The 26,569-nt window shown below is 39.1% G+C and overlaps 1 protein-coding gene and 1 pseudogene across 10 annotated transcripts in view; one reads left to right on the top strand and one right to left on the bottom strand.

Annotated features, from left to right (window-relative positions):
* Positions 1 to 1,628: 1,628 nt before the first annotated feature.
* Positions 1,629 to 2,279, bottom strand: LOC309807603 (glycine cleavage system H protein, mitochondrial-like; annotated as a pseudogene). Its single transcript has one exon. The product of its transcript is annotated as a glycine cleavage system H protein, mitochondrial-like (transcript).
* A 22,546-nt stretch (positions 2,280 to 24,825) lies between these two features.
* The window catches only part of ANO5 (anoctamin 5), a 102,099-nt gene continuing 100,355 nt past the window's right edge, over positions 24,826 to 26,569 (top strand). For all 9 annotated transcript variants that reach the window (XM_082629103.1, XM_082629102.1, XM_082629098.1 and 6 more), the window contains exon 1: positions 24,826 to 24,954. In XM_082629103.1, coding sequence (XP_082485229.1) covers positions 24,915 to 24,954 — 40 coding nt within the window. In that variant the 5' untranslated portion in view covers positions 24,826 to 24,914. The remainder of the gene's footprint in view (positions 24,955 to 26,569) is intronic.

Raw genomic sequence — 26,569 nt, 5'->3', positions numbered from 1 at the left:
TACTGTCTAGATTGAATCTCCCTATCATATGCTCTCATGGTAACACTGACCTCTCCTTCATTAATGTGTCACCTTCATAATGTTATATCATTTATATTATCATTTCTTTAATCTTTATCTCCCCTATAGGACTATACACTTACAAGAACAGAGATCAACTTATTCTACCCCCAGAATGTACTGTACTGTCTGGTTATCATTTAAGTATTTGTTAAGCACATAAATAAATGGACTTGAGGACATGGGGAGGGGGAAGGGTAAGCTGGGACGAAGTGAGAGAGTGGCATGGACATATATACACTACCAAACATAAAATAGATAGCTAGTGGGAAGCAGCCACATAGAACAGGGAGATCAGCTCAGTGCTTTGTGTCCACCTAGAGGGGTGGGATAGGGAGGGTGGGAGGGAGACGCAAGAGGGAGGAGATATGGGGATATAAATTTATATATAGCTGATTCACTTTGTTATACAGCAGAAACTAGCACACCATTGTAAAGCAATTATACTCCAATAAAGATGTTTTTAAAAAAAGAAATATTACTGAAATACAAAAGAAACATTGTTTCTGAAATACAAAATCGGTTATAGAGAGCAGACTTACTGCATTTTAGGGTAACATTTACACAGGTATGGAAAGGAGGCATTTTGTGAATTTCCCTTCTGCTGCCCTTATTGGTCAAAGTGTGTCCCTCAAGCACTTAGGAAGCCTCAGAAGTGATCTAGAGATCAACTGGGAGGTAAACTAGCGGGAAGGTTAAATGGGGGGGGGGAACCAAACACCTTCCACGCTCTCTGTTCCACTTGAACTGGGTTAACTTTGATTTTCTCTGCATTTTACATTAGACTTCCATGGAATATTTTGTTTTATAAGTGCCTACTCTTCCTCTTCCTCCTCAAAAATTTTGAAAATTACTGAACTAGGTAAATTTCAATGTACAGAGAAGAAAACTGAAGCCCACATTAAATAAATGAAATAACCCAAAGCTGCAGAGGTGGTGAGTGTAGAATCTCTATATTAGATGGAAAAATGAAAAATCATGAAGAGGAAGTGAATCCCCTGGAAAGAATATGGTAGTCCTTTGACAGCAAAGAGACATTGCTCTTTTTTTTTTTTTAAGAAGTTGAATATTTTATTATTAAACTGTTTCTTATTTTCCTGCAAGGCTGTTGCTTCACTGTATAAAAATAGCACCAGCAAACACAGTATATTGCAAAATTAAGATAGTAATGTCCTTCACTGGACACTATACAACTAACAAACTTTTCTCCACTGTCATTTATTTCCAGTGGCAAGTTCATTGAGTATTTTGACCCAAATCCAGGGATGGCTGTAAGCAAGTTACAATATTATATAAGGTTAAGATAACAATGTTATCCTTGAATTACATAATTTTTGTAACTAGTTTTACCACAGATAATTTCAGGAATTCTGAGTATTATAACCGGAGACTAGCTTAAAAATCACAGGGTGTTGTGAAAAAGATGCATAGTGTTTATGTGAAATCATTAGGAAGTTAAGGGGTAAAAATTTTCTTCAGGCAACATTGTTGCAAGTAGTTTCTTTTGCTAAAAGTTGCTTTTTAAAAATCTATCCACCACTAATTTAAGACAACTATACTAGATTAAGTTGTTTCAAACTAGTTTATTTAGGGGTTCCATTTTCACTCCTCAATAGATTTTATGTATTTCTCATATGCTTCTTCACTCATTAGTTCATCTAGTTCTGAAGGGTTACTGAGTGTCATCTTGATCAGCCAACCATCTTCATAACAAGATTTGTTGACAAGTCCTGCATTTTCTGCTAGAGCTTCATTAATTTCAGTTACTTCTCCTTATAGAGAACAGAGTTCACTAGCAGCTTTCACACTTTCCAAAGCACCAAATTCCTCGTTTGTTCAATTTTGTCCCAACTTCAGGCAGACTACAGTAAACAACATCTCCCAAAGCTTCCTGTGCAAAATTGCTGATTCCCACTGTTCCAACACCGTTTTCTGTTGTTACCCATTCATGTTTGTCTGTGAATTTACGACCCGACAGCAGAACGGGGCCGGTGCACAGCGCCCGGACGGCGCCCGCCCGCAGTCCCCAGGGCCGCGGCGGGCAGGACGCGTTGGGCGCAGAGATGGAGCGCAGGCTGCAGACCGCGGCCCGCACGCTCCGCGCCAGTCGCAGCGCCATGTTCGCAGGGGTGCAGAGGGTCTCCGCGCAGCATCTAGAGCACCCCCGGCCGGAGGGGGCGGGGCGGGGAGGGGGCGGCCCCGGGCCGGAGCGAGCCGGAGCGAGCCGGAGCGAGCTGGCTGGACCGGCGCGCAGGGGCGGGGCCCCGGGAGGCGACATTGCTCTTTTTCCTCTCCTCCTTTCTTCCCCCTGGTAGTTCCCTTTCCCTCCTGCTGCTTTAATTCTTACAATATTTGCTACATTATCAAGTCAGTGGACTTCACAGACGGAATGTGAATATTTTGTTTTCTGACTCTGTAAAGGAGAGTCACTGTGGTAACTAAGTTTCCCAGGCAATTTCATTCTGTCATTTGCCAGATGGAAATCCCAGATAATTTTTAATGCCAGAACTCTCCCCAAATAACTAGTTGTCTGTCACTCATTTTTGTTTCTGAAGTAAATGTGAAAATATTCAAGCATTAGCTCAATCTGTATTGATACAATTCATGCATACCAAGGAATCCTAATAAGCAGGAAACAAATTAGAGGTAAAATATATTGCCATCCCTTCTTTGCAAACACCAGAGGGCACTAAATGCTGAAAAAGAGGTCAAAAATTTTACAAATGGTACATAAGTAGATTTTCTCACTAAAGGGAGCAAGAAAAAGTTACATTAAAATAATATACTATATGCCCTCTTAAAAAAAAGTCTCTCTCTATAGAACACACACGTTGCTTTAAGAAAACGGAACAGGTAATTATGTTAATCTAGAGAAACATATTACTATCAGAAGAATTATAATAAAAATCAACCAGAAAAAATGATCTCTTCCTCAGGAATCTTAAAATAATGAAAAATCTATATCATATATTTCATTGTTATCGTCCCTCTCTGTGTCTCTCTCCTTCCTTCTTCCCTCCCTCTATACTTATGCCTCTATTTCTATTTTTTTCTCCAGCTATAGGCCCAGCTTTATACCTTTAGCTATAGTATATTGGTATGTATCTCTCTGTCTTTCTAACTCTCTCTCTTTCTCTCTCTCTCTATATATATATATATACACACACACATACATATATATATGTCACATAAATCAATGAAAAACTCTAACATCTCAACAAAAATGTTAGCAAAGCATGAAAACAATTCACAGAAGTAGCATGGCAAAAAAATTATAAGAAAAAAGTTTATCTATAATAGTAAAAAAGCAATATAATCTAAACAAAACCAAAATTAAAGCGTTAAATGCTAGTAAATATTATATACAGCAAAATAGATACTCTCATACACCGTTGGCAGGGGTATTAAACTGGTCAAACAAACAAAAACCAAAAACAAATTCCAGAAAACAATGTGAAGATGCATGTGTTTAGACAGATAGATTTTTTAACCTGAAAATTTACTTCTTTAAATCTACCTTAAGAAAATGAGAGATATGTAAAATATGAATGTACAGACATTTGCCAGAGCAATATAATAGTAACAAAGTGGAAATAAACTTAATACCTTACAGTAAAGAAAATGCTATAATGAACTTCTGTTATAGCCATAGACAGAATATGTTGTCATTAAAATTTAGGTATTCAAAAACTATTAAATGATATTTGATATTATGATATAATGTTAAATTTTTTAATGGGAAATAAAATTATATACACAGTATGTTCCCAATATATTTTTAATGTTCTTTTATTAATGGTGGTTAGATTTATTCAGTAGGGTTACAGATACATTTTATTTTCTTTATAAATTTTTCATACTTTCTGAATTTTCTAAAATGGGCACATACCAATCTTATATTTAGAGAAAAGAAACATTTGTAAATGGTATTTTGAAAAAAATATCAAAATTTCCCCAAAGATGCAAGAATAGTAAAAATAGCTCTTATTAGGATACATTTAAAAACTGAAAATGTTCAGGTTAAAAGATATATCACTATCTGTCTATTTACCTATCTATCTATCCATTCATCCACGCATCCAATCATACACCAAGACACATACTTATGAGTAGTATATCAAAGTACTTATTTTGTTATGTACTTACCAACATTGAATAATATAATCTTTTTTTATATAGTATTGCTTAATTACTATTGAAGCTGAATATATGTTGTCTTATGATTTTTTGGCCACTAGTAATTCTATTACTGTGTTAAATTTTCTGCTATTATATAATGTACATTCCATATTCAAAATTTCACCTATATACCAGAAATTTCCATTTTAGAATTTTTTTCTTCCATCAAGAAACTAATTCAGGGTTACACAATACATTTGCTTTCAGTATTTCCTTAGTGTCTGGGACAGTTTTTTAGGCTTTCTTTGTCTCTGGCAACATTGACTTTTTCAAAGACTACAAGCTAGTTATTATGTGTAATGTCTCACAAGAATTTGTGGGGGTTTTTTCTTATAATTCAATTCAGAGCATACTTTTTTGTCTGGGATATTAATGAGGTAATGCATCACATCAGATGTCCCATTTTTGGTGACTAGTAAGTAATTTGTGGGAAGATATTTTGAGATAATGTATATATCCTATTTCTCATCAAAGTTTACATTATAGCTTTATCATCCTTTGATGATTCATGCCTGAATCAATTATTGCTATGATAATCACAAGATGGCGACTTTCTAATACCATCATTCCTTCTACTTTTAGTAGTTGGCATTCTTCTACTGTAAAATTTTTCCTTTCTCCCCAATTTACTTATCAGCAGTATAGGCACATGGATTCTTCTTTTAATCAATGGATTATAATTCATTACCATAATTCTTTATTTTGATATTCCAATTGTGCCAGATTTGGCCACTGGAAGCCTCTTCAGCCTTCATCATTTTGACATGTCTCCATCTTTTTTTTTTTTTTTTTGAGCACTTCCTTACTTTGTGGCACAAAATGTTCCAAGCTCATCTTGTACTTTTCCTGTTTCAATCATGGAAAATTCTAATCTAATACTATGGGGTTCCTTCTAGCTTTTCACTACTCTATGTTTGTATCTCCCTTCTCTAAGAGTAACAACCCTGGCTCCAAACATCATCAATGTCTTTCCTCATTAGCTCAATACTGCAATATGCAAAATGTAGTTTCTGAATTGCTAGACTCATGCTACTGTGAAATACAAACCTACTGAGTAGAGTTCAAAACTAGTTTATATATTTTTTGTCTTTAGAATAAGGGTATAGTTCAAAAATTATTTGGTTTAAAAATATTTTTTAAATTAATTTGGTTAGTTCTTTTATTTCCTTTAGTTATGTTACTTGAAAAAATATTTTTTACAAAGCTAATTATATTTGGTTAAATTTAGCTTATATGAAAAAGTTAATATGAAGGTTCTTCTGGACTTATTAATACATTTCAATTTGATGCCAAATTAGAAATATTTACTTCATTTTTTACAATATTACTCAAAGTATAAAATAATTATCAATGAGTCCATACTGATACAAGTAAATAACTGAGTAAATAAATGGGGGACCAGATACAAATCTCCTATGCAGAAAAATTCCAAATAATTTATGCCTTGATTTTTCCCCAAGGAGATGGAGCATAACTCCTTACTCCTTAAGTGTGGGCTTCCTGTCAAAGCGGACAGTATGAAAAAGAGGTAAAAAGAGTAATAGCAATAAAGAAATCTACCAAACACTACCTCATCCAGGTAATCAAGGTTAACATCAATAATGATAAGTCATTTTGATAGTACTTACCCTTGATATAATGGGATGAAAATGGCACTTTACCTCTGTGGTCTTCCCAAAATACTTTACCTCAATCTAATCATGAGACAAAGTTCAGACAAATCCCAACTGACTGATATTCTAGAAAATACCTGACCATTACTCCTCAGAACTGTTCAGGTCATCAAAAACAAGGAAAGAATGAGAAAATATCATAGCCAAAAGGATTCTATGGAGGTGTGACCTACTAGATGTAATGTGGCATTCTGAGTGGGATCTTGGAAGAGAAATGACATTAGGTAAAAAGTAGGGAAATTTGAACAGATATGAACTTTACTTAATGATAATATATCAATTTTGGTTCATAAATGTAACAAATGTACTACACTAATGTAAGATATTAATAATAAGTGAACCTGATTGAGGGGTATATGGGAACTCTCCCTACTATCTTTGCAATTTTTCTGAAAATCTAAAGCTATTCTAAAATGAAAAGTTTATTCTAAAAATCAGTGTAAAATATTTGGAGAAGACAAAATGTATGAAGAGGAATACCTAAATCATCTTTTCCACCATTCCTACATAAATACCTTTAATATTCTTAGCATATTTCTCTCATTCTTTGTCTCTTTCTCCCCTTTCCTTCCTCCCTTTTTTCTACCTCCCTATTTATCTTTGTCCCTCTATTTCTATCTGTATCTCTTTCAATACTTTTCATACTTCCTTTTCTCTCTCTCACAGTCACTGACTCTCTTTGGGTAAGTAAGTGTATGTGTGAATTGACCGGATCCCAAAATAAAAGAGATGAGATATTTTAACTGATTCTTGAAAGTAGCAACCAAATTAAGAATATGGAAGGATTGGAGAGTAGGCAGAAGAATTGGTGAAGAGATTTCCTTGGAGAAAGCTGTTTCTATACTGTGAGTCCTCCATCCACCCGACCCCAGACCTTGGCTAAACCTTTACTTGAAGCTTATCAGGCAGACAAGTACTCACAGGATCACTCACAAGACTTAAAATTTGTTACTGTAATTAAGAAAATGACAACCAGTAAATGATTTGTACCAATTCAGTCTATGGCAGCAAGGCAGAGAGAGTTACACTGGGATAGGCCTGAACTCTCAGGCTTTGTTGAAGCAAGGGGAATGAGAGAGTTTTCCCATTAACCAGTTGTAAACCATGCAGGAGCAAGAGGCAGTATTGGATTATCCTAGTTTCTTGACCAATGAAGCTGCCTAGAAGGGTAGAGGAGCCCTAGTTGCAAGAAGCTGGATATGGCCGACAGAATCTTGGGGGCTAAGGAAATGTGCTATAAGCAACCACGTGGAATAAGGAAGTGGCCAGCCAGGTCAAGGGAATTGCTGTAGAGAGGTGCTCAACAATGGTAGTCATTAAGGATCCAATAACATTTGTCAGCAACTGAGATCATGAAGCCATCCAGCCTAGTCAGGATGCCTCTGTGCCTATTATGGGCTGAATATTTGTGTCCCCCAAAATTCATATGTTGAAGGGCTAACTCACAGTGTGACTATTTTGAGGCAAGGCCTTTAGGAGTTAATTAGATTTAGATTAGGTCATGATAGGATTAGTGCCCTGGTAAGAAGAGGATCTCTCTCTCCACCTACATACATTGAAGAAAGGCCATACAAGGACACATTGATAAGGTGGTTTTCTACAAGCCAGGAAGAAAGCCCTTACCAAGAACTGAATTGACCAGCACCTTGATCTTGGACTTCCTTGTCTCCAGAACTGTGAGAAATAGATATCTGTTGTTTAAGACATCCAGTCTATGGTATTTGTTATAGCAGCACAAGCTGACTAAGACAATGCCTTTCCTCACTTCTACTTCCTTTCTTCTCAGCTTTGCCTCTAGAAACAAAAAACATCAGCTAGCAAGTGGATTAGGAGAGGGGCAGAGAGATGAAGGAGTCAATTATACAACCTCTTTCCTGAAGGCAGGCAGCTGCCATTTACAGACCTTAGCATAGAGGGAGGTAAGAAATCTTATCTTTCAATAACAATTGAATCACTTAATTGATATCTGGAAATGGGCACATTCTAATTACTGAATTGAAATAATATTTTGTAAAGTTAAGTGATATTTTAACTCTTTAAAAGCAGAAAAGTATTGGATTCTTTCTAAATACCATCCAGTGTTAGGAAATGTTTACTTCTACCAAACAAATATTTAAGGGACAGTGGAAGACTAACATGAATTAGTGTTTCAATTGTGCAAAAAATCGTGTTTGTTCATTATCCTGAGTATGTATCTGTTATGGGTTGAATTGTGTTTGCCCCAAATTTCATATGTTGGAGGCTTAAGCCCCAATACTTCAGGACTTGACTGTATTCGGAGATAAGGCCTCTAAAGAATTAAAAAGTTAAAATGAGGTTGATAAGGTGGATCCTAATCCAATATGACTGGTATCCTTATAAGAAGAGGAAATCTGGATACACAAAGAGACACCAGGGGCAAGTGTGCACAGAGGGACAATGATGTAGGGACACAGAGAAACAATGGCTATCCGCAAGCCAAGGAGAAAGAGAAGCTGAACCAAACTGAACTTGCTAACACCTTATCTTAGACTCCTACCCTCCAGAACTGTAAGAAAATAAATTTCTGTTAAGCCATCCAGTGGCAGCCCTAGCAAACTAATACAACATCACCTATATATATTTGACACATCACACTTATTTCCCCAACACCTTCCAGTTCTCTGTTTCTAACCCTGAATGCATTCCTCAAACTAATTCACTTTCCTTTTCCTCTGTTATTGTCCTTGGCTTCCTTCCTAGGCTGAAACTGGAATCCTTTCTCTTCCATTAGGCCTTCTTTTAGCCTCTATAGGTACAAAATGAGCAGATCTAAATGGATGCTGGCACTTTTCCTGAAGCCTCTTTTACAGGGCTAATGCAACCACCAAATGCTATTCTTTCCATTCTCAACTCAAATCCTGTGGTTGAACTGAGCCAAAGTCTGCCAGCTATACCTTATAAATATCTCATCAACTAATATCCCACCAAGACTTGGAGAAGTGAACTTCCCCTAGGCATTGGAAATATATAGCAAGTCATACAAAAGCTGAACTACAAGTTCAAAATCTTTGATGGCTCCTCAGCACAAGAGGATCAGCCTCAGGAGAGGAGGTGTAATCACTGACAGCTGCAGATTTGCTTTATACCAATAATCGTCTCCTTTCCTTCTACTTTTTCCTTATGCAATGTGCATGTCACCTGGAGTGGAGGTATGTGTGTTTATGTGATTCTCCTCTCTCTTGCCAAAAGTCTCTTTGTCTGGAAGAACAAAGGGGTTTTTTTTGTTTGTTTGCTTTTTGTTTTTTGGGTTTTTTTTCAAGAAGGAGGTGCCTAGACAATGGAAGAGATGGAAAGGGTAGAGGCAATGGGATCATGTTTGCTGCCCATCATACCTCTTGGGTCATATGAGAGCTCCTGGGTAAGAGAGGAATTAGAATCAGGGTACGATGGAGCCCCTGTCATGAGGGACTTAGCAAGAGCCGAGGAACTGGCACTGTCCCTGTGGGACTCGGTGGTTAGATAATTGAGCAGAGGATCATTCATTCCCCTCCCTTCCTTAAAATATCCTGCTTTGACCTCCAGGGACCTCGGCAGCTTTAGTTTAACTACATGCATGTATTATCACAGGTCCCCTGAAGTCCCCTCAAGCAATTGTGAAATGCTGGATTTTGACAAGGGAGAGCTGAGTGAGATGTAGCAGGTGCTATATGCTGCTTGTGGCTGAGCGGAAAGACTGAGTTTTGAGAATGTTTGACAGGTGCTCTTTGAGGATCCCTGGAAATGGTAAGGGAAGATACTTTGCTGGGAGAGGGGGTATGCGGGTGCATTGGAAGTACTGACTGGGGATAAAATTAAGGTGGAAGTCTACTTCCTTTCTGCTTCATATTTCCATGCAAAATGACCTCTAAATGCACAGTGATCTCATCCCAAGATACTCAATTTAGGTACATCTACAAAGATTCTATTTCCAAATAAGGTCACATTCACAAGTACCAGGGGTTAGGACTTAAACATGTCTTTTGGTGGGGAACTATTCATCCCACTACACTGCTCTATGGAACTGTTCCTTCAGGTGATAATCACTACATTTTCTGTCCATCTCAACTAGGCAAGACAATTTCTGTAGTTTGTATTATCAAAATGTTAGTGTTTTTCATTTTCTAGAAAAAAATATATTTACTTGAATTTTATTTTTCAAAATACGTTTTGTCTTTACCCACCTCCCATGGGTAGGAAGCCTCACAGTGTCTGCCAGTTACACTGTGCTCCACTGATACCTACCAAGAAAGGCAACCTCAGGCAATTCACTACACAGACCATGGTTGATTGAACTATTTCCCTTTATTCCTGGGCACCGTGCAGACTGCATTTCCCACTCTCTTTTGCAGTTTGGTGTGGTCATATAGCTGAATTCTGCCTAACGGGATGTGAGCAGAAATGCCGTGCATCACTTCCAGCTGGCCCATAAAACCCTCTCATGAGGTCACCCGTTCACTTCTTTCCCCAAACTCCCTAACCCACCCCCAGTCTGGATATCTACATTCAGGGCAAAGTTGAAAGCCATGGGTTGATGATAGTGAATCTTCTATCAGTCTGAGTCCCTGAATGATTAAGTAAAATAGAGCTCCCCTACACTGATCAGGAACACTATTTTGAAATTTCATGGAGTAAGAAATATACTTCTGTTTCACTCAGTATTAGGTCACTGAGATTTCGAGGGTTATCTGTCAGAGGAGGAAACATTCTCTTAATTAATACAAGCCACAAAGGTGATCTGTTCAATTAGACCCTTCCTAATTAGGAAGGTGGAAATCCAAAGATACAGAATACAGAGGATAATCCATGAAAAATGGAAGAGTAAAATTCATACATTTCATAGTGACCACCTAGAGCCTAATAAAAGAACCGTTACTTGGCCCTCCTACCTCCTCTCCTATCATTCACACTGGTCTCCTTCCTGGACTTGAACCTACCACATGACCTTTGTGCATGCTACTTTCTCTACCTGGAATACTATTCCTTCTATTCTATGCAGTTAGTTTCTTCTCATCATTCAAGCCTCAGCTTAAAACAACATCTCTCCAAAGAAGCCTTCCTAGCTGTCCCTACATAAACTATATGCCCCCAACCCAATAATTCTCTAACATATCACTCTGTTGTTGTTCTTATAACCCTTTAAACATGATCATTTTATTTTTTTACCTGTTTCTCTCTCCCCAGACACCAGAAGTTTCATTAGAATAGGGACCTTATTTGTATTGCCCACTGTTGTGTCCCCAGAGCCTTGCACAATGCTGATCAATACCAAAGATGCTCAGTGATATTAGTTGAGTGAATGAATGAGAGAAAAGGGGAAAAGAGAGAGAGGAATGGTATAACACCCAAGAAGATCACTTGTAATATAATAAACTTTCATTAGTTAAGTCTTGAAGATATCTCATCCTTGTTCTATGAAAGGACCTAATATATACTACACTATACTGAACTATGATGTACTATATTATGCTATGTATACTCTTATAGAATAACATTATTTCAAATTACTTACCTATATTTTTCAACGTACCTACCTCATATAGTAATGGGCACATTTCAAAAAAGAAGAGAATATTTAATTCAGATTATAGGTACCAGAAAATGCTTGAGAGATTTCATAGTCCGAGGATAGAGAATGGACAATTAGCTGTTTTGGTTGCAGCAATAGAAGGGGCCTTAATGAAAGACTATTAGGGCTCAGAGATTCAACATTTCACAGGAGGACCAGGCTTAGGAAAGAGACAGGAATCAAAGCAGTTTTAAAGGGCCCAGGAACAGGAGGGATAATAACCATCTTATGGCAGGAATGGTCTAGCCAACATACCTGCCATCCTAGATATTGTTGCTGTCATCATGACATTTCTAAACATGGTCTCTCATGTTAGATTCCATTTACCACCATGATGAATGAATTCAGGTCTTTGTGTGTATATGTGTGTGTGCCATTTTCTTAGGTTACAAATAACTAAATGGGAGCATTTAATTGGCAAAGTCTATATCATGAGACTGGTCTTTAGCTGCTACTCCATCAGTTTCTATGTTAGGAGTTAGTAGGGAGAGGAGTGCCCTCAAATGAGAAACACATTCCAGAAAACAGTACTTACCAAGGCATGGGTCTGCATGGTAAGTAGTTGGATGTTCTCAGATGAGGTCAAAGTGAGGAGAAGGCAAGAGCTTTGAGGGCAGTGAGGAAGGTGGTGGTCCACTTGGGAAGAGCCTTGGTGCCAAGCTCAGAAACTTGGGCTTTATCTGGGAAAACATGTGCATATTATTTCTCTATCCAGATCATAAATTCATTGGTTTAGAGAAAAAAATATTTATCTCTCTGCAGACACACACAGAAATAAGCATAGTACTTTGCACAACATGGTCAATCAATAAAGTCCTTTCAAGCAAAGCAGAATATAGGGGATAACAAGTTGACATGAATTCATGACAAAAGAATAGAAATAAAAAGTTGAAGAATAGGCCAAACTTAGAAACTTAGAAAGAGGTTTATTTTTCTCCAAACTCTTCTATTTCCCCCTTCGAGTCCCTAGATCACCTCTTCCCCTTTTTCTCCTCTTCCCTAGAAGGTACTCAGGGTAATGGAGGAAATAGCAGTTGAATATGGGGTTAGTTAGACACAATTTCCAATCCATGCTGTGCTCCTTACCGGCTTTGTGACCATGGGCAAGTCCTTAAGCTCTCTGATGTTCAGTTTCCTTGTTCACAAACAGCAACTCATGGTAATGAACTCACTGTTTTGACAATTTACCTAATAGGGAAGTTCCTTTCTGTCCACTCTTCCTTTCTCTTACTGAGGCGCCAAATCCAGTCATGACCTCCAAGCAGTTTTCCAATGCTCCAGGATTCATTTCTCTCCTTCCTTGCCCCTGCCCAGCCTTTATACATCTTAAAGGGGGTAACTTGTGATGCAAATAAATGAAATTTTAATGGTGCAATTATAGGCAGTTAGAGAGTTATCTTTGTCAGGGCATCCCTCACAGTCATTTACATAATATTAATTGGTAATCACTTTTGCTTAACACATCTGCTAGGCAGTAAGAGTTTTCAGCTGTAATGTGTAAAGTTTATAAACCATTAGGAGGCAGAATAGTGCAAAGAGGAAGAGCATGATCTCCTGAGCTTATCTACCTCCATGGAAATCCCGGCTTCACTTACCTGCTGTGACTGTGGGTGGGCAAGTTACTGAAAACCCTTTGCACCTCAGTTTCTTCATGAGAAGAAGTGGGAGAATAGTATATATTGTATGAGGTTGTTAGAAAGATTAATGAGTTCATATATATAAAGACCTTAGAACAGTGCCAGAGTCAGAATTAAAACCTGTTGAATAAAATGATTGAAAGATCCCTAAATACAAAGAAAATGATATACGTTCTTGTACTATGAACCTTCTTTTATTCAAAACAGCTAACCCTATAGTGTGAGCAGACATGCAAACTGACTCAGAGATAAACACCTCACGTTCCTACTAAATGAAGGTTAAGCATGCAAAGATTTATGAAGTGTGACACATATTAGTCACTCATTCATGCACTGAGAAGAAAAAATAGGTGAACCAAGCCCAGACACAGAAAACTTTAGCCTCTCTCTCTCTCACACACACACACACAGATACACACACACATCCTTTTTTCTATGTCCTATACAAGCTCCGTATCTTATTGTATGCAGAACTGTTAATTTTTAAACAAGTTGAATTTAAAGCCATTAGGAGCTAATTTAAAATTATAGTGTAGTACTTATGAGTATGAACTCTGATTCATATTTAATTTCTTTATCCTTTTTGCCTGTTTTACAGATAAGCAGATTGAGGCGAGGAGATGTTACAATACTTGTGCAAGATGATTGGGGAGTGGAGCTAATTTTATTGGTCTGTAATGGGTTAGAGCTTTAAATTCTCCACTCACCTAATCTCTCCACAACATCCCTCCAAAAAAAGACACATACTCATTTCACAACTGAGGAAACTGAGATCGAACAAGAATTGGAAGCTTGTGCAAGATTATGGAACTATTAAGTAGTGGAACTGTAATTTAGACTTCAGTTTGCCCACCCAAATGCTATGGGTTTTTTTCTGGATTTCTCAACCTTTGTCACTTTCCAGCAGCTAGGTTTCCTTTGTTTCTTTTGCTGGTAAGGAGCACAGCATGGATTGGAAATTGTGTCTAACCCCATATTCAACTGCTATTTCCTCCATTACCCTGGGTACCTTCTAGGGAAGCGGAGAAAAAGGGGAAGAGGTGATCTAGGGACTCGAAGGGGGAAATAGAAGAGTTTGGAGAAAAATAAACCTCTTTCTAAGTTTCTAAATTTGGCCTATTTCTCAACCTTTGTCACTTTCCAGCACCTTTACTTTCTCAAATTCACAGCTTAACATCCCATAGGTATTGACACTGATTTGAATGGAACATCATTGGAAAGGATCTTGGTAGAATATAAGATACGGACTTTGCTCTCACATGACTACAGTCTAGTTGGGAAGAAAAGACACTCACAAAAGATACTATCAAAGAGCAGCAAGATCCTTTTGGACCCACCTCCTAGAGAAATGGAAATAAAAACAAAGATAAACAAATGGGACCTAATGAAACTTCAAAGCTTTTGCACAGCAAAGGAAACCATAAACAAGACCAAAAGACAACCCTCAGAATGGGAGAAAATATTTGCAAATGAAGCAACTGACAAAGGATTAATCTCCAAAATTTATAAACAGCTCATGCAGCTCAATAGCAAAAAAACAAACAACCCAATCCAAAAATGGGCAGAAGACTTAAATAGGCATTTCTCCAAAGAAGATATACAGACTGCCAACAAACACATGAAAGAATGCTCAACATCATTAATCATCAGAGAAATGCAAATCAAAACTACAATGAGATATCATCTCACACCAGTCAGAATGGCCATCATCAAGAAATCTAGAAACAATAAATGCTGGAGAGGGTGTGGAGAAAAGGGAACACTCTTGCACTGCTGGTGGGAATGTGAATTGGTACAGCCACTATGGAGAACAGTATGGAGGTTCCTTAAAAAACTAAAAATAGAACTACCATATGACCCAGCAATCCCACTACTAGGCATATACCCTGAGAAAACCATAATTCAAAAAGAGACCAAAATGTTCAAAATGTACCAAAATGTTCATTGCAGCTCTATTCACAATAGCCCGGAGCTGGAAACAACCTAAGTGTCCATCATCGGATGAATGGATAAAGAAGATGTGGCACATATATACAATGGAATATTACTCAGCCATAAAAAGAAACGAAACTGAGCTATTTGTAATGAGGTGGATAGACCTAGAGTCTGTCATACAGAGTGAAGTAAGTCAGAAAGAGAAAGACAAATACCGTATGCTAACACACATATACGGAATTAAAAAAAAAATGGCATGAAGAACCTAGGGGTAAAACGGGAATAAAGACACAGACCTACTTGAGAATGGACTTGAGGATATGGGGAGGGGGAAGGGTAAGCTGTGACAAAGCGAAAGAGAGGCATGGACATATATACACTACCAAACGTGGGGTAGATAGATGGTGGGAAGCGGCCGCATGGCACAGGGAGATCAGCTCGGTGCCTTGTGACCGCCTGGAGGGGTGGGATGGGGAGGGTGGGAGGGAGGGAGATGCATGAGGGAAGGGATGTGGGAACAGATGTATGTGTATGACTGATTCACTTTGTTATAAAGCAGAAACTAATAAAAAAAAAAAAAAGCACACACACACAAAAAAATATATATATATGTATTTATATATGACATATATAAAGATATATTATGCATAAATATAGTCACTAGGCAATGACCACACACCACATAAATTGTATATATTATCAAAATCTGGTATACATCATATTTCTATTTAATGCATCCGAATGCGCTAATGATTACTAAATAGAAGCAAGCTGATAAACTGCAAGCTATGTCTAGAAAATTGGTCACTAAGACTGTAGTAGAAGTATTCTAGGAATAGAAGTAAACAGAAAACAGGTAACTCTAATTGTTTGCATAATTGTAGTTAATATTAAGTTAAAATGTACTACATGGTTTTTAAACTTTTGATTTAAAATTTCCTGGTTGTAAATGTGAACAATGCCTCCTCTAAATTATTCCTAAAATAAAAGTTAACAGCATAAATACTTAATAGCTTAAATAACAAAAAAAAAAGATACTATCAAAGAGCAAAACAATGAAGGAGAGATTCATTTGGATATCAATTCATCTGAATATTCATATGTCAAGCCCTGTGCTTGCCGATGGTGGGTGCAGCGATGAGTAAGAGACATGGTTTGAGTCCTCATGGAGTAATGGAGGAGAGATTAGTGAACAAATAGTTGAATAATCACAGATGTAAAATATGCTCAGAGTGCTTATCTGTTCTTTTTCCTTCTGGCTGAACACCCTACCTGGACAAGTCCTGGTCCTTCAGACCCTGCCCTGGGGTCCATCTGCAGGACCTTCTCTGACCTCCGTAGAGTGGATGTTGATCAGTAAACTTTTGAAGCAGCCTGTTTTTCTTTTACAGACTCCCATTTCTTCGTCTTTGAAGATGACTTTTCTGGCAATTCTGGGATAGAGCCAACCCCTTAATGTAAAGCAAGTATGTAATCAAGCAGGGTGGGCTCATTTTCTCTATGAGTGACTGCTTGCAACTACAAATAAGTATCTAGCTTGGGGGAACTAAATAAAGAATGTGATTAAGAACTTTCTTCTTAAAACATGAAATTACAAACCACAGCAGGCTCAGTTACAAGTATGCTCATGATTTGTGAAGAGTCAAATATATTCTTGATGTTTCTTATGCTACTGGTTAAAACCATGTAGCCTTTGGGTGGAGTACTAGAAAGAGGATTTAATTAGGTAGATAAAATGCCAGATGTAACCACTGAGGCAGTGACACCCTTTAATTGCATTTTCTTTGTACTTATGGTTGAAATTGTAACCAAATTAGGTACTTTGAAAATAGACTAAATTTGCACAAACATATTTTATAAAAGGCTTGACAAATTTTAGTGTATGCTTTCACAAACTTGAAGCTCCTGTATTTCAGTAAAGTTTGGTTTTCTATTTAACCCAAGTTTTAAGTACTCCTTTAAAATTTCAATAGTGGGTATATTTTAGGGAACATGAATTGGATGACAGCATATTTAAATCCAAGCATTAAATCATCTTTTAATGGGAAATTACTGTTTCTCAGAAGCTTTTATTTCATTGCCACAGCACAAAAGATCATCTGAACGCTACATAATGGAGCACTTTAATCAATATGTGACTCTGCTGGGTCTTAAGAGTTCCTTCCATTACTTCAAGCAATATTTGTATCGATATGTTTATGCGTGATGCATTTGATTTCAAAATCCAAAAATATTTTGTTTGCTTCATAGATTACAAAAAGTTTTAGACTAATAAAAATAAATTCCTTCATAGAAATTAAAGGCATGGATATATATTTAACAATAAAAGGCTCCATCCTCTCAAAAACTTTACCACTTAAAGTCAACTCAACAACAATAACAAATAAAATAAAGTGAAAATGGCAACCCATGGTTTAATATTTGAACAAGTGAAAACATATGAGTTATTATATTCATTGCACCAAGCAACCCTGTGAGTTAGGAATTATTTTCTCCATATTATAAATAAAGAAACTGAGGCTCAGAGAGATTAAGAGTCTCACCAAATATCACATGGTTAAGAACTGAGAGAGCTAAGATTTAAGATCAGTTTCATCAAACCCCAAAGCCGACACACTTATCCATAAACAGTATTGCACGATGGGAAGGAAGAAAATCGACTATCAGGCTATCATAGTAATCAAAGATGGGGGCTATAAAGTGAAAGCAGTAGGAGATTACCCAGTGTGACTTCCAGCTGGATGAAATAATTTTCAATAACTGAAGAGTTATTGAAACACATTTCAAAAGAAGAAATAACAGAAAATTGGTAATTTAGATATACATTTTAAAAATATTGCACAAAATCAAAGCTGATTTTAGTTTCCACCTTGAAAAGCTATGTAGTGATGAAGAACACGAATTGTGGAATCAGGATGTGATGGGTCCAAGCTCTCGCTCTTTTAATAGCTATGCAACTGTGGGCAGTTAACCTTTTTAAGCCTTAGTTTACTAAATCATTTTTTAAAATAGGGATAAAAATAATAATTTCGTCTTAGCCTGGATTTCCCCTAATAGCAGAGCCCGAGGTAAGACTTATATACAGGAAGATTATTTGGGGAAGTGATCTTAAGGAAGGTTTGGGGGTGGTTTGTGGGTGGTTTGTGGGTGGGAAGAGTCAAACATGAACAAACATGAAAGGAAGACAAGCCAATCCAAGGGCTAAAGGTGGTAGATCCCTCTGATGAACCCTTGAAGAGCTGTGTTAAATGCATCTCAGAATTGCCCCTCCAAGAAATAAAAAATCCCTCATTCCCAGTTGGTCAGAGTACCTTTATGTTGTGTTAACGTTCTCCTACTTAAAGGTGTGCATGTGTGTCAGAACAGTGTGGAGTGGACAAGCACAGGAAACCCACTTCATGGTGATGGAAAAACCCTCGGTCAGAAAGTATGAGATACTCAGTAGGGTCAAAGCAAGATTCTTTCAAATTGCACATGTGCATAACTAATTGCAATAGGAAAAACTGGCATATAAAGGTGAGCCAAAAAGTTAGTGATAGAAAGAATATCAGCAATTGCCAGAGGCTAGTAGGTTGGATAAAGGGATTGACCACAAATGTGTGGAATAGTTTTGGGAAATGTTCTATATTGTGAATGTGGTGATTGTTACATAACTATGTACAAGTCACAAATATATCTAATTACACACTTAAAATTAGTGATTTTAATTATTAATATAATTATAATTACTAATGTACATTATACCTCAATAAAGTTAATTTTAAAAGAGGGTGAGCCAAGATGTGTAGTACATACAGAGGTGTCTGATCATAAGTACCTACCTCACATCATCATGAGGAACAAATGTAGTAATATATGCAAAGCACATTAATACATATTTGAATAATAGTAGCTATTATAATTACTAATCACCAACTTGAGATAATCCTGGTGACTTTGAAATAAGTGGCACAGTTGAACTAGTTTGGAGGAAACTGATTTAGCCTTGTATCTGTTCAAATTAGAGTAATATTAAAACATATAAGTGACTTAAGACTTTAGAAATTTTCAATAAGCAGTTAGTGTGGAGCTGGATATTTGACTGGGTGCCTCAAAGAAGAGAGAGTTAATGAAAAAAAAAGAGTAAATGAGAATAATAAGGGAGATTTTGCTGAAAGAAGATGAAAGAGGCAAGGAAATCATTGAATGTACAAAAGAAAGATGAAAACTAGCATTCTTTTTTTTGTTTGTTTTTTTTTGCAGTATGTGGGCCTCTCACTTCTGTGGCCTCTCCGGCTGTGGAGCACAGGCTCTGGATGCAGAGGCTCAGCAGCCATGGCTCACAGGCCCAGCCGCTTCACAGCATGTGGGATCTTCCCGGACCGGGGCATGAACCCATGTCCCCTGCATCGGCAGGTGGACTCTCAACCACTGCGCCACCAGGGAAGCCAGAAAACGAGCATTCTTTTAATGTATACTATGTGCCAAGGACTTAGCATTATTATTTAATTTTCATAACCACACTGTTTGGTGGATATGACTGTCTCCATTATACAGATTAGGAAATTAAGGTTTAGAGAGGTTAGCCCACTAGCTAAAGTTTATGCAGCCAGTTCGAACTTGGACAGGTCTGCTTGATCCAGAACCTCTGACTTTAACATGCATGCTCTTTCTTCCATATCATACTTCCCAAAGAGTGGGAGAGTCAGAATTATGGATGTAGACTCAGAATGGCACAGGCTCATTGTGAAGATCTGGAAAGAGGCACTGGATATAATGGCTGATACAAGGCAGTGAAGGATAACCTTTAAGGCAACAGCTGCTTTCAGTTGCATGACAAGGTTCAAAAAAGATACGATGGTAAAGAAAATCTAGACCCAGTGGGTGTAGTTTCCCTGATGGAAAACTTTATCTGTGAAAGATGAAAGGGAAATATAGTAATATAGGTATCTGCACTCAAGGCCCAAGATCCAGATTCTTATTTGATGCAGCCAGTGTAGACCATATGGGTTCATTCGTTTTTTTATCTCCTGTTTATGTGTATGCCAAAGAAAAATAACAATCCTAAGCATCTGGCATTTAAACAAGAGAATGTGGTTGCTTTATACCAAAGGACACTTGTTATTACAAGAATATAGTAGCACTAAAGCACAGATGGGTCTTTCTTACCTCTTCTTGTCATCTGCTGCCACTGCTTGCCAAAGGTCTAGAATATGTCTTCAAAGAGAAGCCAAGAGATTGGTGCTCAGATGGTGAGGCAAAGTCCTGATTTACTGTCTCTATCTCTGCTGATTCTAGTTGTTTCTTTAGGTAAATGTTAATTTTTTTTCAGAATTAGAAAATTATTTCTCAGAATGGCACTGAGCCACAAGCTGCTGCAAGTATGTAATCCAATTATTCTCCCAGATTCAGGAAAGCAAGGGAGGAGTCAGCCACTGACTCAGGGAATAGGAAATGTGATGATAGACCTTTGATGTATCATTCATTCGTCAAATATTTATGAGAACCTTTCTATGCCAGGCACCATTCTAAGTACCACAGGTACAACAGAGAAGAAAACTGAGAAAACCTCAGGCTCCATGGATCTTATACAGAAATAAATATGCATCAGCAATTAAATATGCAAAGTCAGAAAGAGATAGCAGCTATGAAGAAAAATGCGGGCTAAGAGGATAGTGATGTGAGGTTATTGTCTTAGGGTGGTCAGCAAAGTTCTTCCCAAGGAAGTGACATTTGCATAGAAAACTAAATGATGGAAGACAGTGAACCACCAAGCATCCATGTGAAGATCTTTATGGGGAGAACAGTCAGTGCAAAGTGCTCAGGAAATGATGGGAAAGTGCTCATTCGGTTTGAGGAACGGCAACAAGACAGCATGGCTAGAACGTGATGGGAGAGGTGGGAAGTGGACTTAGATCACATAAATATAGTGTGGCACTCCTACTGACAAGAAAGGTGTTTAGATTTTCCCTTATATGTGACAGAAAGTCATTGGCAGACTGCAGGAAGAAGGGCGTCATTTGTAATCTCAGTGGCTGTTGCAAACAGGCATGGGAGAGATGAAAACATTCTTGTTCCTGGCCTTCTGCTGAGACAGTCCCCCATCTCTTCAGTCTGGGAACCAACTGCATTTTTCTAGTTACAAGGCATAGTAGACATGCCACCAAGTGCTCAGAATTGTACTGGCTTTTCTGATGACCACAATAGTTCCAGAGGCCAGCCTGTAAAGTGAGCATTTTTTAAGGAAAGGGAAGAATGTCAGATGGTAGGAGCGATGAAGGTCCTAGTAAACAGGACTAGGGCTTATTGTAAAAGTCCAGGGCCTAAATAAGTCAGGATTCAAAGAAATAAATATTGCAAATAAGGAGACTTGGCCCCCTCCTCTGAAACCAGTACGTAGTGAGTGAGGAATCTGTGTGGAGTGAGAAAATGCCTGCAAATCCCAGAGAAATGGTTGAAGCAGCATTTTGTTGCAGGGGAAACAATATCCCACAACTAGTATCCTTACTGACTGGTAAATCTATAACTGCTTCTGCTAGTCAATAAAACTGTCTCATGTTTGTTACATTTTTATTGTTTCCAAAGTCCTTTCATGCATATGATTTGTTTGACTTTCCCAACAACTTTGGGAGATGGGTGGAACAAGTTAAGAGCCTTAATATTCACAGATGAGGAAGGAGGGATGCAAAGTCATCTGCTCAACGTCATTGTGCCTTTTAGCTCATTAAGGGACAGGAACAAAGATAAAATGAAGGTCTTTTGACTCCTGATTCAAAGATCCATACCCTAGAGCATGTTATTTTATATGGATTGTAATGATGTTGAAAATACATGGAATAAATGAAACTTTTACGGGTTAAAAAGTAAATGATTGCCAAGTAGCCCAAAAGGAGACACTTACTGTAGGAGATAAAGCCTTGGCATGTAGAGAAATCGAGAAAGCTGACTGATCCAAACGACAGACTGGAGCTGCCATACCAGCAGGGAAAAGGATTCATAAGATGACTTTCCAAAGTCTTTTCTGGCCTCCAGAGTGTAGCTCATGAACTTGTCCTCTTCAGAGTTAAATCCATCTATTTAATCAGGCTGCTAGAATAAAAAATGTTCACATGCAGGTGTTGCTCAATTTTATACACTTAACTTTCATACAGTTCAGGCTTTCATGCATTATATACTGACACCCCTGAAGTGCTTTCCTACAGAGAATTCATACTTTTACTTACCAGTTGGCAAACAAGTATTTTAAGCAATCATTTGACAGTTTAGTTACCAAAGTATCACCATTTTTATATCTACAGCTGTGTTTCTATTGTCATTTAAACACTTTTGCATATCACCCTTAGTGTAGGACACAAGAGGCAAATTTTTTTTAAAAAGGCACTACCAGATGATGCAATAACATTGAAACAAAGGCTGAATAATCTGGAAACAAAGGCTGAAATTATTTGGAGGGCTAAAAAAGATAACTTTTTGGTCTCAATACAAAACTGTGTGTTCAATTACATTAAAAGAACATGTATTCATTATTCATAACATAATTCTGGAAATGTACGGCTAAAAATTGTGTCTAAAGAGGCAGGGTGTAGCAATGGAGGAAATTGACAGATCCTAAAATGATGAATGGATAAGCAAAATAAAGTATTTCAGTGATAAGAATTCAGAGAAAATTTCTCAAGATCTCAAGAGTTATGGATGATACATACCTTTATCAAAAGAACACAAAGAGAAGCCAACTTTTTGTTAACAAAGTTTAGAAAAGTTGATAAAATATTATCAAATTTGGCATCAAAATATTCCATTTAATTTTGCACAAAATCATCATTAAATGTCTCTTCATATATCACTTCAAATATGGTACAGAATCAAGAATAGAAAAAATAATTATATAAAATTATAGAACAATAATTTTATTGTTTTTATTTTTATTTAATCTACATAAAGCAAAGATCGTACCATCTGTTAAATCACAGTATCTACAGCACCTGGCAGAGTACCTGGTATATGGGAAGAACATGAAACAAATCACATCGTAAACCTTTTATTAGACTCAAACAATAATTAATCAAGAAGTAAAAACCAAACACTTGTATCATAACTAGCAATTTATTATAATTACATGTAAGTCTATTGCTTGACTTATGTATATTCACATTTCAAACACAATTCCAGAATGCATCAAGTAAGGAATTGCCTATAGTCTGAAATCACTTGACCAGAACTGATATATTCCTAGAGGTTTAAATAGAGAACAGATAGCAATGTATAGGGAAAAAAAGGTGATTTCCAAACCAAAACACTTGTCTCAAGGCCTATTTTCTCATCTGTAAAAGGTAATTCTTGGTTCTAAAACGTCAATAGAAGGGGGGGAAAATAGAGTAACATGAAAATTAAGAAAGGTCAAGTCTTCCTTGGTTATGTCCTTCTTATGCTTAAATCATCCCATGCCTGCCCCAAACTCAAAGTCATGCCCTCCTCAGCACTCTCAAGGCCCTCAGCTCAGACCTCTACCTCACCCTTAGTTCATCATCACTTATCTGTTTTTCCCTTGTTAGAGGGTAATTCTTCTTATGTCCCAATTATTGGGGAGGTGGCAGTTGATAAGGTCTCAAAAACCTAGAACCAATTCAGAGGAGCCTGTGAAGAGCCTGTGACCACTGGCTCTGCCTGAGGTTGAAGTTCTCAAGGCACTAAGACACACTCTGAGGTGGAGCAGGGCTCAATGGAAGATGGGTTAGTCTTGATAGCAGCTAAATTTTTAACACATTATGCCTGCACTGTATAATGTGACCCTCAAAAGTCCCTTAGGTGGCTACTGTTAGGCTTACAGAAACTTGACCAATGCCATCTAACTTTTAAGGGGCAGAGACTGAATTCGAATTCACGACAAACATGTTTGACTTTCCACCAACTGTGTTAGAAATCGCGTTTGAGTCCTGGAAGCGGACCCTGCCAGCTGCGAAGTTAATACGCACGCGCAGGACTCGCGAAGAAGGGGGCTGCTAGAACCTTGGAGACCTGGCCACGCGCGGGCCACCCTTAAGGGGGTGGGGTCGCCTTAAGGAAGGAGGGCTTTTTCTCACCTGACAAAAAATAACTCCTCAACTGGGAAGGGGTTCTCTTCGAGTGCCGCCCATGCTAGGTGGAGTGCTGGGCAGATGGAAGAGGACCAGGCCAATTGGCTGAGGACGCAGCTGGCCCGTCGGCTGGCATCGGAGGATAGTTGAGAGAGAGGGGAGGCGGCAGCCCGGGAGAACCAGGAGCCCGGGACGAGGGCCAACCCGGTGGGATGGGACCAGCAAGGCCTGTTGAGAAGGGAGCTGGCCGGCCGAGGGGCCCGGGAGACAGCGGGCCCCAAAGCGGAACAGGAGGCGGCGGAGACGGGGCCGAGTGAGTCAGAGGGCGGGAGCGAAGAGGGGCGGGGTGGCCTGGGGCCCGGCAGGCCGGGGGGCGGGGAGATAGACGCCCCCGTGGAGGACTTGGGGAGGAGTAGGGAGAGGCGGGGAGAGAGCGCCCAGGCGGACTCAAAAGAAGAGCCGCCAGGGAGCCAGAGGAGACAGGGCTCGTGGAAGCCGGGAGACCAAGAGGCCGGCACGTTCCGGGAAACGCACTGGGAGGTCCCAGGAGCGCTACAGGGAGAGCGCGGTGAAGCCGAGGGTCAAGGGCCAGGTCTAGTGGAATTACCGGCTGGAGAAGAAGCCCAGCTGGCTGAAGCCCCCGACGCTGGTGGAACCCGAGGAGAATGAGGTTTATAAAGAGGATCTCTTGATCCCGGCGCAAGTGCGGCGGCCCACGATCAGATTCAGTCTCCAGGCCAGATCTCGCCTCCAGTCGCAGCGGTCGGCAGTCGGCTGCCCCTCGAGCAGTGTCATCAACGAGCTGGCGAAGATGGGCGACCCGGATGTCCTGGAAATGGTGCAGGAGGAAGGTAGGAGCCGGCGGGGTGGCGAGAGGGAGAGGGTCGGGCTCCGTGAGTGGACCGCGCCAGTCTAGGCGCGGGGACCCCGGGGGACGTTGGCGGCCGTGCGGCCCGGATGCCGGGGATGTTCGCGTAGCGGCGTGCCTTGCGCGAGACGGGGACTGCAGGCGAACACTCCCTGCCCGGACCGGGGATTTTTTCGGGCTGCTCCCGCGAGGCCAGCACCTGTGCAGAGCCACCCGTGCGGTTCCGAGACCGCCCTCCTTGCTCCTCTGGACGCCGCGGAGCAGTCGCACAGTGCAGGGAGGCGATGCGAGCACGCCGGGCGAGTGAACTGAGGTGCTCAGGCCTCTGAACCCAGGCGGAGGAAAGGAGTCTCTCACCGTGAGAGTCTAAGCTTAGGGCGCATGACAGCAGTTCCCTGTGTGGGGAGCTGGCCCTCGAGTCTTGTTGCCCCTTTCTATTCGCCGATTATTGCTCAAGCTTTGAGATTATCGTTAATTATGGAAGGGCAGACCGAACCCTAAGGTCCATCAGTTTGAGATTCTTATGCACTTGGGGAGGATGCTGTTTTTCGAGCTTTCATTGAATCTTTAGCTCCGTTGAAAAATGTTTGCCCATTGTTTGCTTCGGGGTTTCCCGTCTCCCAGTACCCATGATACTTGGACTTTCTTCCTGAGCCATGCCTGAGGCCCCAGGAACCGGCCAGAAGCTAAACAGGTGTGGGTCCAGGGAAATACCAAGCCCTCTGGGACAGGACGGAACAGAGAGAAGGCCAACCCGTGGAAACTCCCGTGTGGCCACCCCGGACCTGTATTCTGTGGGTCTATTTTAGTACACGCATTTTCCTGAAAATGCATGCATTTTTCTGGGTCTATCTCCAGGACCCTCAATGATACTCAGTTCTCTCAATGACACTCTACTTTCATGTCTTGTTTAGTGTTAGATCTAAACATGGAAACAGTTTTTTTTTAAGTAATGAATGATCTAAGAAGTCATACTACTTAGTCTTCAAAGACACCAAGAAATAAAGTGCATTATTGCATCCTCCTCCCCTTACTTAACAGCTTGAGATATACTTTATTTACATACAATTAAAGTCACCCATTTAACACGTACAATTCAAATTTTGGTATATTTACAATTTTGTGATCACCATAATCTAATTTTAGAACATTCCCATCACCCCAAATAGAAACCTCTTAGTAGTCATTCCTCCTACCCCACCCCCGCTTCCCTACCCTCAGCTCCAGGCAGCCTCTAGTCTATTTACTGTCTCTCTAGATTTGCCTATTCTGGACACTTCATGTAAACAGACTCACACAATATGTGGTCTTTGTAACTGGCTTCTTTCTCTTAGCATAGTGTTTTTGAAGTTAATCCATGTTTGTAACTTGTATCAGTGCATTATTCCTTTTTATTGCCAAATAATTTTCCATTGTATAGATATATCCACACTTTATCCATTCATCAATTGGTGCACATTTGGATTATTTCCGCTTTCTTGGCTACTGTGAAAAATGCTGCTATGAAGATTTATTGCAAGATTTTCTATGAAAATATGTTTCTATCTTTCTTGGGTATACACCTAGGAGTGAAATTGCTGAATCATATGGTAGCTCTA

Source organism: Mesoplodon mirus (genome assembly GCF_964341445.2).
Source record: "Mesoplodon mirus genome assembly, chromosome: 7".
Classification (NCBI taxonomy): domain Eukaryota; kingdom Metazoa; phylum Chordata; class Mammalia; order Artiodactyla; family Ziphiidae; genus Mesoplodon; species Mesoplodon mirus.
Note: the sequence above shows the minus strand (reverse complement) of the source record. Positions and strands in the feature narration are given on the sequence as shown.